Source organism: Hippocampus zosterae, chromosome 8 (assembly GCF_025434085.1).
Source record: "Hippocampus zosterae strain Florida chromosome 8, ASM2543408v3, whole genome shotgun sequence".
Lineage (NCBI taxonomy): Eukaryota > Metazoa > Chordata > Actinopteri > Syngnathiformes > Syngnathidae > Hippocampus > Hippocampus zosterae.
The window spans coordinates 9,529,725-9,542,489 of NC_067458.1; the positions used below are offsets into that span (position 1 = coordinate 9,529,725).

Consider the following 12,765-nt stretch of genomic DNA (forward strand, 5'->3'; position numbering starts at 1 on the left):
TTGAGACCTTGTCTTACTGTTTATTGTGCATGCTAAATTGCTCCATGTACAGCACTTTGTATGCAGCGATGGCTGTTTGAAAGTGCTTTATAAATACTGTTGACTTGACTTGACTTGACTTGCAGATATCATTTATATATAAGATGAATAGTTTGGACCAAGCACTGACCCCTGAGGAACTCCACGAGTGATTTTCAGTTGATTCATTTTTTTATTGTTGAGCTGCATGTACTGATATCTGTTTTCTAAATAACTTTTTATCCATTCATAAGCTACACCTCTAATGCCATATCTTTCTAGTTTTTTCAATATTATACTGTGATCTATTATGTCAAAAGCTTTTTTTAGATCTAGGAAAACCCCAACAGTGAATTCTGTGTTGTCTATATTAATGGCTATTGCTTCCACGAACTCCATAACTGCCATTGAGGTGGTCCGTTTTTCCCTGAAGCTATATCGATTCTCACTAACAGCGCATGCTTTTGTATAAAGCTATCAAGTCTGCGAGAAAATTGTTTTTCTAATATTTTTGAGAATTGTGGTAGTAGTGTTATTGGTTTATAATTTGTAAACAGATGTCTTTCTCCACTTTTATAGATTGGAATAACTTTAGCAATTTTCATTTTTGATGGAGATACCAGCTTTGAATGACAGGTTGCATATGTGCGTGAAAGGTCGCACTACATATTCTATAATCTGCTTTATTATTGTCATATCATTATTAAAGCATTCGGTTGACTTTTTATTTTTAAAAGTTTTTACAATATTTGATACTTCTTCTTGTTTTACAGCAGTAAGGAACATCATGGAGTTTTTTTCTACGTATATATCTATTTCAAACAATGTGTTTCAATAATGTGAAAATCATGTGAATGAGGATGTTTGTGGGCTTTGTCTTCACAAATTTTTATTTAGAAGAATAAGATGCTCTGGTGTTTTAAATTTCAGTCTGTTGCGTTTCTTGCATGCTATTTCCCCTGCTGTGGAGAACACACACACAATGGAATAAGACATGTCAAAAATCTGAGACACTTGGTGAGACAAGGAGATTCGAATAAATACCTTATTCTCCAAAAGGAGATCAAAATGGCCCTACACGGCGGGCAATTTGCGTTTGTCCGGAAGCTGCTCCATAATATACACGTACTTTAGCAACGTCACTCGAGTGAAGCGCGTCTCAGCAGTCCATAGTCCGCTGCTCTCTGCTGTGCACGCGTGTACCATACCTGTAAACTCATACGGTTTAGCCATAGTTCATACGGATTTTGTGGTGAATCTTACCTATACGGCTGTATCGGACAAATCATACGGATTCTGAAAATTTCCGGGTTTTTTTCACCAACTCCAAATGATTTGGAGTTTATGAAAAAAGTAACGCAGGAATACAAGTCTGAACACAGTAATGCCACTAAATAGAATGATGATTAGACATTAACCAGACATTGTATTATGGAGATCTACAATAAATATCATTGAAAATTTTGTGGGGAGTTTTCTGCCGTTATTTTGACCTATAAAATGCTTTGGTATGTTATAAGGATTTTTTTGGTAGTTTATACAGGTTGGCGCTCCGAAAAGTTGACAGGTATGGTGTACTCACGGCGCCGACGTAACCCACGCCACATATTAAATAAGCTTTGAACTACGACAACACCTAAGCTAGCCTAGCCGATGTAATGATGGTCACTCAGCAGACAAGGTTTACGTTTTATGTGACTTTTAATAACAACGTGTCAGAGTTGTCAAACATGCAGTGTGCTCGCTCGCAGTCACTTCCTGTAACTCCCCCTTATAGGTGGGACCTCTCAATCAACTGGAGTATGACGTACAAACTTTCATAAAGCACTTCTCATATAATAATAGCCTACTATATGATAGCCGACATGACGCTCGAAGTCAGACGGACACATTTTTCTGATCATCTGTGTGTTTTCCTTTTTGCTCAAATATATATTTGTATCCGAGCGAGTGTGAGGTCTGGTTTGTTTCGGCAAAACATATTTTGGTGAAAGATCATAAATGAAACTACGTTTCACTTCAGTCATATCGATTGTTTTGTTTCAAATCCATTGCGGTGGTGTATCAATCATAAACTCTGTCATTGTTCAAATATTACGAAAGACACACTGACAATTGTTAATTGTCAATCAACACAAGTCGTTTATATTACTTCCAAAACTTTTAACCGTCACCCACAACACATGCAAAAAAAGACAAGACCAACATTTTCTTCAAATTCTTTGATTCGTCATAAGCGTCAAGGTAAAAAGTTCTTTCTTTTTCACATTATACTTTCTTCACATTTGACTGATTGAAATGGACTTTTCTTTCAGCTCTGAATCAAGAGAAATGGACTAAAAGAGAACTACTGACTCTGCAACAAGAAGCAGGCTCGGGCTGAATGTGGACGACCACACCAGATGTGCATGGTAACGTTAAAAACACATATAAAATGGCCGCTTAAGGTTGAGAAGTGGATGATTGTATTTACAGTCCTTTTGAGATGTAAATGAAAATATAAAACGCAGAACGGCACTTGGCTCAAACAGAAAGTGTCCTAAATAGTGAATGTGCCTTTTCTTCTTAGGAAAGAGGCAACGTGGAGTGAGGGCCATGTCGGCGAGTCAGACGCAGTTTCACAGTCTACTCGGCTTTCTTGGCTTTCCTCTTTCGAGCGCCTTCACTCAGTTCCTCTTTGCTTTTGAGTGATGAAGGCACTGAGGCAGCTGGAGGGTGATGATGGGCTTCTTCGGAGCTGCCCAGAGGTGAGCGGAAGAGCACATGGCAAATCCAGGATTCGATGAGGGCGAAGGGAGAGCTATGAGAGTGACGGGCAGTCATCCACACCTGAGGGACAGACAAAAAAGATTTCAGTTCATTTCTTCCTAAGACCAAACATGCCATTGTCGTCGTGCACAAAACGCCAAAGATCCCATATGGTACCAATATTTGTTTTGTTAGTTAATAATCGGAATGATTCATTTTAATGTGTCACGGTGTGTTGAAAGTGCAGCGCAGTACAGACCTTGCTTGTGGCCATGAAGAGGGTGAAGAAAATGATGAGCATGCTCCTAGACACTGGAAGCCAGTGAGCCTCCTGCATGGTGAAGAGGATGGCTCCATACAGGCTGGCTTTGGTAGGGCTGCAGAGGCAAAAGGAAAAAAAAACTATGATGATGCACACACATGCCTTTACCTGCATGTCATTCGATACCTACTTGTGGCTGTAAAATTGGAGGTGAACTCATTTAATTTGATGAGCTGTTCACCTCACTAGATATATGCTAAATGAACCTTATTTTACATTATTTTGGAACACATCTTGTTGCGCATTTAAGCTACCCTACATTAGCAATACAACGAATACAGTTGTGACTAATTAGCCTTTTGCATAAACAGATGTAACATGAGAGGGACATTGTGGACACCAAAGTAATGATACTGTGTTGTGATGCCTGCAAATTTATCATTTAAAGCACCTTTGTACTAAAATTATCAGAAACATTTGATTCTTGCAACTGCACCTGTATGTGACTGTACCGAGCATCCAGTGACGTGTTACCTCTCACAACCACCAGGGGGCGTATTTTGTCAGAATCTGGTGACCACCATCCATCCATCCATTTTCAACATCCTGAATTGCTGGAGCCTATCCCAGCTGACTCTGGGCGAAAGGTGTAATAACCCCTGAACTGGTCGCCAGTCAGTCACAGGGCCCATAAATCACTGAGTGGGAAACGATCCCACGCTGTACCCACGCACAACTCAGGCGAGTGGACCATTACACCATCAGTGACTGTGATTATCATAATAACACAATTTACTTTAACACAACAATATGGGGGCATATATTGACATTCCGAATCACACCCATGGACAATTTACAGTCTTTAATCAAATTAACATGCACATTTTTTAAATTGGAGAGAAAGTCACACTATCCTGAGAAACTGATGCAACCCCACACATGCAAAGTCCATACAGGAAAGGCTGCAGCTGCAGATTCAAACGAACAACATCACAAGCAACATGCAATAGTGTTGCCAATCACAAATTATTTAGGATTAAATTAGATTGTATCAATGATTTCCAGTAAGATTTTTTCTTGACAGTACTAACAGTATAAATGGTCAGTTAGTAACATTCTAAACAGCTACACTAAGTGACAGCGCTAAATATAGCAACTGGCTGTCACGTCCCGTGATTGCCAGCAGGGGGCGGGCTTCCTGCCCGCCGCTTGCACACCTGTCACCCATTTGTGATTGATTACTCAGACTTTATTTGGACGCTCTGGCAGTCTACTCACTGCCGGAGTATTCCACGCCGTGCCAAAATTCTCTCGCCCAATTCCTATTCGAATTATTCATTGCCTCTTAGCCTTGTGGCTGTTATTGCGCGTCGTTATTCCTCTTTAGAGTGAAATTTATAGCATTGTCTAATCAGACCCTCCTTGCTATTTTTTCCGCAAGCGTTTTCTGTTGTTCTCTTTATTTTATCCCTGGTCCTTATTTTGACCAGCGCTTTTTGTTATTCTCCCAGTCTGGTAATTTTGTGTTTGTATTAAAGACTCCTTTTGTTCTCTGACAAACCTCTTTCTGTGTCTGCTATTTCGGGGATCCACTTTCAGTTATTTGGTTGTACACGAAGCGATTATTCTGTCGCTTCGGGTACAACGTGACACTGGCAACGTAGTTCTTATTCCAACGGGATCCACCAATGTGAGGAAGGTGTGTGTTTCAACACACAGGGGGAGGCGCGAAAGAAGAAACTTACAATGACATGTTGAGGATCTCGTTAGTCTCGGGCCTCCACACGCCACGCAGCAGCTGCTCAAAGTTGGAAATAAGAGCCACTCCAGACCCTGTGAGGATACACAGTGGCTACAATTAAGGACGGACATGTGATTGCATATTTGACATTGCAATATTCCAAGATCAATGCTCATTTGTGTTATAGTGTGGCCTGCCAATTTGTTACCTTTGACGTAACCGACGATGACCATGATGAAGTAGCCATGGTGATAGGCGTGGTGGGCATGGTGGACGCCGGCGGCAATCTTGCGCGTGCGGACGACTTCCTTCAGCGCGACCAACACCAACTTGACAGGTAGGAAAGCCACACATTTGTAGAAGAGGTTCAGTGGGCAATAGAAGATGAGGTACCTGTGTTTGTATATGAAAAAGACATTTTTAAAAAGGATTTACGTGAGTTGCACTACTAAACAAGGTGTTTTACAACATTCCAAGACTGGTGTCACAAAGAGTACATGTCAAACTCAAACCCTTGAACCAGATGAACCAGGATCGTCTACAAAAGGCTCTTGTGGCGTTTGCTTCATTCAGGGTGTGAGAAGAGGCGAGAGTTGTGCAGGACACCGTGCCTGCTCACTATGCCCTGAGCATCTGACTTTTCCTGGTCAAGTGCTGTGCTGGAGCAACCCCCGATCTGTGTGTGTGTGTGTGTGTGTGTGTGTGTGTGTGCGCCTGAAAAATATTTTTTGTGTCAAAAATGGTAGGGCAATGACATTTTTGTCGTTTTTTTGGGCGGGGGGGGGGGGGGGTTGTTGTTGTTTTGCTCTAGTGAACTTTTGCCAAGCTTGAATGTTGTTGGTAAAACATGTTGCCAGTCAAGTCACTGATGGTGTGGTAGGCCACTGGCCTGACTACAGCGCTGGAAGTGTGGATTCAGTTCCCAATCAGTAATGGTGTGGAATCTGAGTGTGACAGGTTGTCTGTTACTGCACGTTCCCTTTGATTATTGGCTAGGATAGGGTCCAGCTCCTGCAACCTTGAACGCGAAAAGCTGCACAGTCAAGAAAATGGATGGCTGGATGCTTTTTAGTGAAAAACGATGGCAGTTTCCACATGGAAATCTGATGTGACTGTTGTTCAGAAGTAAGTTATTAAAAGATAAAAAGTGAGTTTTCCTCACCAGATAGCAGAGGCCAGCAGGATATGGCTGTTGTATTGGAAATAGTCAACAGGGCTCCCTCCCAGCATGATGTCGGCCAGAATGTAGCTCCCAAAGCAGTAGAGCATGGCACAGAGCCACGAGGCCACAGGACTCTTGCGAGAAACCTCCACTGAGCCTGCACAACACACAGAGAGATGAATAGAGCATATAAGGAATAATATCATCTTATCTTGAGAAATAAAAGAGATTGATATCCTTTTGAAAAAAATTCTGGATGCATTGTCTTTGTAATAAGCTGGTGCCCAAATTTAAACTTCAGTTGCTAAAAATGCTAACCAACCGAACTCAACGACCAACGTGGAGCGGTTGTCTTTTCAATATAAAAACTGTATGATAATGGTTGCCTTGTCATTGCTCAGTTCTGAGTGACACTGAGTGAGGTATTTGTAAAAAATACAACAAATGAATGAAGAAAGTTATCAAAATATTCAAAACACTTCTCAGTATGATGCAGTGGAGTGCAAATTACAACCACCTCAGCATTGTTTGTATTGAAGCTATGTACCGGTAAGTGGCATTGAGGCTGGTGAATTTATTTGGCATAAACAATTCCAATGTATATTCTGTTTGATCCTGTCATTTAAATGATGTAAAAATTAATGAATGAAAAACTCAGCAACACACATTTTTAAACCTAGGCGGTATTGTGTTTGGCAAAGAAAAAAAATTGAATTCGGACACAAGGTCTGTTTCTTAAAAGAAGTTAAATGATCTTCTATTTTCAGAAGACTCCATTGGAGCGATTGTATTTCAATGTAAACATGCTGCGGTTGAACTTGCTTATTTCATTGCTTGCATTTGTGAGGGCTTGTGGTGCAGTATTTTTCTTTTTTTTAAATTGAGATTACCGGTAATTGGACCTCAGATTACCTGCTCTATACCCATGTAATTCATTTAATTAAATTATTGGAAAATAAAGAATTAAAAAAAGAAGAACAATAAAATGAGTGGGGAAAAGTCTTCTTTTTGCTCATTTTTGGTGCCTGGTGTTTCTGTTAGTTCTCATGGCTTTAAATATTATGCAGTGACCTTCAAAAGTTATCGGTGCAAGGCGCGTGTGTCTATGTGCTGTATCTGTGTCCACGCCCATACCAGCATCAAGTGTACACCCCTGATAGGAGGCTTTTATCATAACTCATTTGTGGGTTGACTGTTTAACAGATCAAATGTGCAATAAATGTTTCAAATGCTCATTGGGAAGAAAAGACAATGTGATTCAAATGTTGCTAGTAAATGATGTTCGGAAGAATTGCTGACAAGTATATTGACACGGAAATGCATCAATTGATTGCTTCTACTGTACATAGAGAGTGTCTTGCAAAAACAGAATAATTTAATAGATTGTGTGGTTGTAATATTACTTGGGGAGGGGGGGTAGATTACACTCACACATGCCCACACACACACACACACACACACACACACACGCACACACACACACACACACACACACATACACAAAGGCAATTAAGCGGTGAGCAGAGTGCTTCTCATAAATGTCCAACAACAGGTGTACAAGGGCGTCGTGGTGCTGACTTTGAAAGCAATCTGATGCTGAGAAATGCCATACTAAGAATAGATTTTTCTACGCTTCTTCTTCCTCCGCCTTGCATGTGTCGGCCCTGTCTTAAACCCTTCACACCAACACTTGTTGGTACTACTCCCACGACAATGTTGACCTCCTTGATGTCTTACCGTGTGCACTACAAAGAAGCTGCGCTCATGTTAAAAAAATAAATAAAAAGCATGCAAATAAACGCAGCATGAGCAATTTGACTGTCAAACTTTCTCCAAAGTAAACAGACATGAGCAGCACTGTTTATGGAACCCTTAACTCTGATATCACTGTATGTCTGCATATGTGTGAACTGCTTTTATGTATGATGCACAACACGAAAATGTATGAGAGTATAAGTTGAATTTCATTATGATACATTTTAAACCTATTTCAAATGTACTGGTTTATTTGGAGACAACTTTACGGCCAAGTGGTTCTATGGTTTTGAATCTGGCTTTCCTGTGTGGAGTTCGCAAGATCTCCCTGTAATGATTTTTTTCTTCTGGTACTCCAGCTTGCTCCCAAATTGAAATATTAAAAAAAAGATATTAGGTATAAGGCTCTACTATGTGTGCCCTGATTGGCTGGCCCAGAGTCATCTGGGATCGGCTCCAGCTCAGCCAGGGAAATTGGATGAATGGATCATAGCCTCACTTCTATCATGGCAGTTTAATAGTGTGATAAATCAGGGCAGAACACACGCAGACTGGTAGGATGACTATTAACTGTTTGAACATGCAATAAGTGATGGTAACAATCAACAAACTCCAAAGTGTTCATATTAAAATACAAAAAAATAAAAGATCCATCCAGTGATCCACTGAAGTTAAAAGCAATGAGAAACTAAGAGGCCACTTTTCCTTCAGTACAAAGAGTAGTAAATTGTTCTATGTTTAACAGTCAGTCCACATAGCACACAGTTAATCCTGACGCCTACAAGCGCCCTGGGGCCCACTGACAACTATTTCAGGGTCTTCTATTTTTTACCCAAGTTTCTGGCATGCAGAGGCCTTCTCTCATATTTCATCCACCTAAGTCTCTGCTGCTCAAAGGACTTAAAACTTGGACAATGTCAGTAGCCTAAGTACTTTAATTCAATTCAGTGATTTCCTCTGTGTATGTGAATGGGGTCCGACTTTCCTTCAGACAGAAGCAAGCTGAGTTTTTACAGCTGCACACTTTATGTAACAGGTCAAGCTCTTTATGGAAAAGAGGCACTCACTCACCATATAAAATCACCAAAAAGTCCTTGTAAGGATATTGGAACAGTGTGGTTGTGACAGATTAACTTTTAAAACAAACACTCATTCATCTGCATTTTTAATTTCTGATAGGATAGCCAAACCAACGTTTCAGTAAAAAATAAAAAAAGAAACACTTGTGTTAATTGTAGTCATACAATTCTCTTATTGAGAAAATCACAGCTAATCCATATGTGAGTTCTATTTGTGATGAATGAAATAGTGAATAAAACAAGCCATCCCTTCATAAATTTAAAAAAGTGTTCTTCTGACTCACCTGGCTCATACTTGAGGTAGAGGATGGACACGATGTAATAAGCCACATCGAACACAGGAAACATTCCCATTTTGGAGAAAGCTTGAGCTAAATCTCCCAAATTGAGGGCAGCCAGCACATCCATGTTGTTATGGAGGTGATTCCTCGCTCTTATTAATGTCCAACTGCGCAGTCAGTATCGGAAGACCCCCCCTCCCCACAACCCGGTCCACGGACTCTCCACCAAGCCCCCGCAGGCCTCGACTGTGAAAGGCTGAGACACTCAAGCCTTCCTATTAATACCACTCATCCCCGGGTTGTCATCATCATCATCATCATCAACAACAACAACAGCATCACCATCTTCATCCCCATCATAGCGTGTGCGCGGAGCCAGCTGCTCCGATTTTTTTAGGCGACAGGTTTGCACACAGCTGCTTCAAAAACGGCTCCTGACGTCTTCAGCACCCTATATTATATTGGAGGAGGGGGAGGGGTGGCTGGTGGAGAAACACATTCACATCGAACCGCCAGTGAGACGATTTTAAAAAACATTAAATATATAGCGTGTCTCTAATCCCAAAGCAGATCTACACATGTACTGATATCATCAGATGTTCATACGCCCCCGCGTGACAAAACATAGACGATACATGTTATCAATGTCAACAAACGGAATTACTCGCAAAATAACCGTGGCCATTTGTTAACACAAGATGGCGGTACAACACCAAATGGAAAAGGAAATGTCACGGGCACAAAATACTGTATGTCAATGAAATAAGACTTAAAGGTCATCAGAAGTGGTGGCAAAAGTAGTGACAATCATTACTAAAGTAGGAGTGCAGATACTTTGTTAAAAGTATAGAAGTACAGAAGTACTGATTCAACTTGACGAAAAGGAAAAAATACAGATTTTGAAATGTGTAAATACAAAAGAAAGTAAAAGTGACATTTTACTTTCATTTATGTTGGCGACATTCTGACAATTTTGAACGAACCACAAAAAATGATGACGACCATTTATTATGATTAGTGGAAAACAGCACTGTTAATTAAAAAATGAGATGAATCTTAACTTACTGGATCCGAATAAAATTTAGAAACACTCACCATTTTATACTCGATTTTACATTTGATGTGAGTCAAAATGAATATGCGCGTTGACTTAAAATTGTCACCTTTTAGGTCAATATTTGCTTTTCATATTAGACAGGGCTGCCGCCCTGCTTCTATCATATTACAAAATAAATACACTCTTAAAATTACTGTTCAGTCATCTGGAGTTTTTTCACCTCTTTAAAAAAACTAATTGCAAATACACAAATGCTTTCCTTTTATTGGTATCCTTTATATGTATTATGATGAAAAAGAATTCATCCCGGTTAATATTGCCGAGCAGGTCTATGCCCGGGAAACAAAACTGAGGGCAAAATAAACCCTCTTTGGTATTATCACATTTCATGGTGCGAATACGGAAGTTAAGTGTTAGCTTTAAATGTTGACACCATGATCGGAGATCTGCTGCTATTTGGGTAATGTAGTGAAATAAATCAAACGTACACGTTTAACATTTAGATGCCATATATGTTCCTAATAGTTGCTTTTAATGTACGTGGGGATCAAACTGTCTGAAGTGTTGCTAACTAGCTCTGTGCTCATGCCACTTCACAAGCTATCTGGTGCGAATGTAACGCTTGGAAATAACAGCTCGTCTTCTCCGTTTCCAGGACCTTGTTGATCAACGCAGGGGCTGTCCTGAATTTCAAGCTGTGAGTACAATACCAAAAGTAGTCATATTTTATTGTAAGGCAGACGCCATTGCTGTAAATTAATGTGCACGTTGATCAGTGTGAGGTGAACTCTTTTGTAGCAAAAGGAAAGAATCCCATGGATTTGGAGATGAGTCCAGAGGTCCAACGACAGGTGTGTGTAAAAGAATCAGAAATTTAAAGCGCGGGTGTGTTTTATTGTTTTTGTCTCAATATATCTTATGCAGGTGACAACATTCGCGAGTTCCTCCTCAGCCTGCGATACTTTCGCATCTTCATTGCACTGTGGAACATCTTCATTATGTTCTGCATGATTCTGTGAGTAAGACTAGCAATGCATAATACCCACCGTAGTTTCATTTCTACACTAGTGCACTCTTTTAACCAAATGGAATTTCTGAGAAATATATTTTTTGTAATGTTTTGTTTTGATGTGCCCAATCATCCTCTCACAGTTAAGTCAAATCATTCTGCAAAGTGAACAAATGATTTGACTCCCCGTGCTGATAGACCACCTGTACACCACGTGACTTGCATCCTATTGACAAGTTCATTTGCAAAAGAAACACTCAATGCAATAGCCTACACCTATGCACGTATAACACAAAGTGCCGTCATCTTCAGTCTCGATTTTTTTTTTTTTTTATTCAACAGTACCAGTATATTAAATGTTGGAAGTGCATTTTTAAGACAGAGTCTTCTTGTTTTCAATCATACCATACTCTGTGGCTTAATACGGTTATAGAGAGAAGTCATGAAAATGGAATCTGAACTTGTTTTGCTCTTTGTCTAAAAATGGCATTTTATATACACAGATTGTTTGGATCATGAGCAACGGTGGCTCTTGCTGGACTACGACCAGGCGACTGATTTTTCAAGACTGGTGCTCAAAATCCCTTGATATTCTGTTTTTGGGGCGGGGGTTGTTTATTTTATCTTTAATTGTTCCTTTCCTTCTTAACCCCCACTCAGCTGCAATCCTTTACAGAAATGTTTAGACTGCTGTATTTATTTCATCCCATCTATCCAGAGGTTTGACATTTATGGGATTCAATGGTGTGAGATGTTATTCTTGTACCATCATTGCATAAAATGAATGGACCATCTTCTTTCTGTTTAGTTATTTTTAAAGTTGGAAAATTGAAAACCGATACAATAGTTTTCCTCAGCATTTTCTCTCTCTTGTCCCAACAAAATTACATCAGAATTTGTACAACCAGTTCTTAGTTGTATGCCTCTGTCTTCCATTTTCCTGAAACTTAATTTTGAAATGCCGTCCTTGTACTGGATGCCAGGACTTGATTGTGATGCATTATATTTCTGTATTTCTACATTATATTTCTGTCGACAATCTCTTATTTGATTGTTTATCATGATTTGATGAACATCAAGGCTTTAGACCAGGGATCTCAAACTTTGGTTTTCAATGGCAGCTTTCCTGCAAGTTTTAAATGTTTCTCTCCTGCAACACACCTGATTCAAAAGGTCAACTCCTCAGCAAGCTTTGCAAAAGCCTAAGAAGTTATCAGGCTCCTGTAGAGCTTGTTATCAGTGAGAACGATCTTGATTCACATTTAGTGAATACTGTAGTCCTAAAACCTCTAGGAAAAACGATTACCAGCATGCATGTGCTGCTGCATTCGGGGAAGGTAGGAAATAGGACTTTTCCGACTTCCGATTCGGAAAAATGCACGAGAACGCCCCTTTACACTGGGGGCGAAATCGGAAAAAAAGGACCCGACAGACTTCCATGTGACGTCACTGGACAATGGCGATTAATTGAAGACAGACCGTGAATGGCGAAACAACTAAAGATTATAACGTAAATTTACCTTTATTTCTTTATCACGATATTAATGTGGTTATTCAAATTACTTCGTGCCGACAGTGCAAATCACGTTGTGCTACGTAAGATATGCTGTTATCCTTGCATGAAGTTGTGAAATGAATGAAAGGCTTCTAAGA

At 40.0% G+C, this 12,765-nt stretch overlaps 2 protein-coding genes across 2 annotated transcripts; one reads left to right on the forward strand and one right to left on the reverse strand.

Annotated features, from left to right (window-relative positions):
• Nucleotides 1-2,223: 2,223 nt before the first annotated feature.
• tmem38a (transmembrane protein 38A) lies at nt 2,224-9,474 on the reverse strand. Its single transcript, XM_052072946.1, has 6 exons — nt 9,050-9,474; nt 5,932-6,088; nt 4,978-5,162; nt 4,774-4,861; nt 3,026-3,143; nt 2,224-2,847 (listed from the first exon to the last, which is right to left on the reverse strand). The coding sequence occupies exons 1-6, from the start codon at nt 9,171-9,173 to the stop codon at nt 2,644-2,646; spliced, it is 876 nt and encodes a 291-aa protein (XP_051928906.1). The 5' UTR covers nt 9,174-9,474; the 3' UTR covers nt 2,224-2,643.
• Nucleotides 9,475-10,416: 942 nt separating this feature from the next.
• Nucleotides 10,417-11,906, forward strand: smim7 (small integral membrane protein 7). Its single transcript, XM_052072731.1, has 5 exons — nt 10,417-10,563; nt 10,759-10,800; nt 10,902-10,954; nt 11,028-11,118; nt 11,616-11,906. Exons 1-5 carry the CDS (start codon nt 10,538-10,540, stop codon nt 11,629-11,631), a joined length of 228 nt encoding a protein of 75 aa, XP_051928691.1. The 5' UTR covers nt 10,417-10,537; the 3' UTR covers nt 11,632-11,906.
• Nucleotides 11,907-12,765: the final 859 nt, after the last annotated feature.

Excerpts from the sequence above, each read along its gene's own strand:
- smim7 (XM_052072731.1), top strand. The coding sequence starts at position 10,538 with ATGATCGGAGATCTGCTGCTATTTGG. Across the intron at positions 10,801-10,901 it reads GCTGTCCTGAATTTCAAGCT|CAAAAGGAAAGAATCCCATG; the intron begins GTGAGTACAATA and ends ACTCTTTTGTAG. Across the intron at positions 10,955-11,027 it reads GTCCAGAGGTCCAACGACAG|GTGACAACATTCGCGAGTTC; the intron begins GTGTGTGTAAAA and ends TATCTTATGCAG.
- tmem38a (XM_052072946.1), bottom strand. The coding sequence starts at position 9,173 with ATGGATGTGCTGGCTGCCCTCAATTTGGGAGATTTAGCTCAAGCTTTC. Across the intron at positions 5,163-5,931 it reads CTGCTGGCCTCTGCTATCTG|GTACCTCATCTTCTATTGCC; the intron begins GTGAGGAAAACT and ends ATACAAACACAG. Across the intron at positions 2,848-3,025 it reads TCTTCATGGCCACAAGCAAG|GTGTGGATGACTGCCCGTCA; the intron begins GTCTGTACTGCG and ends TCTGTCCCTCAG.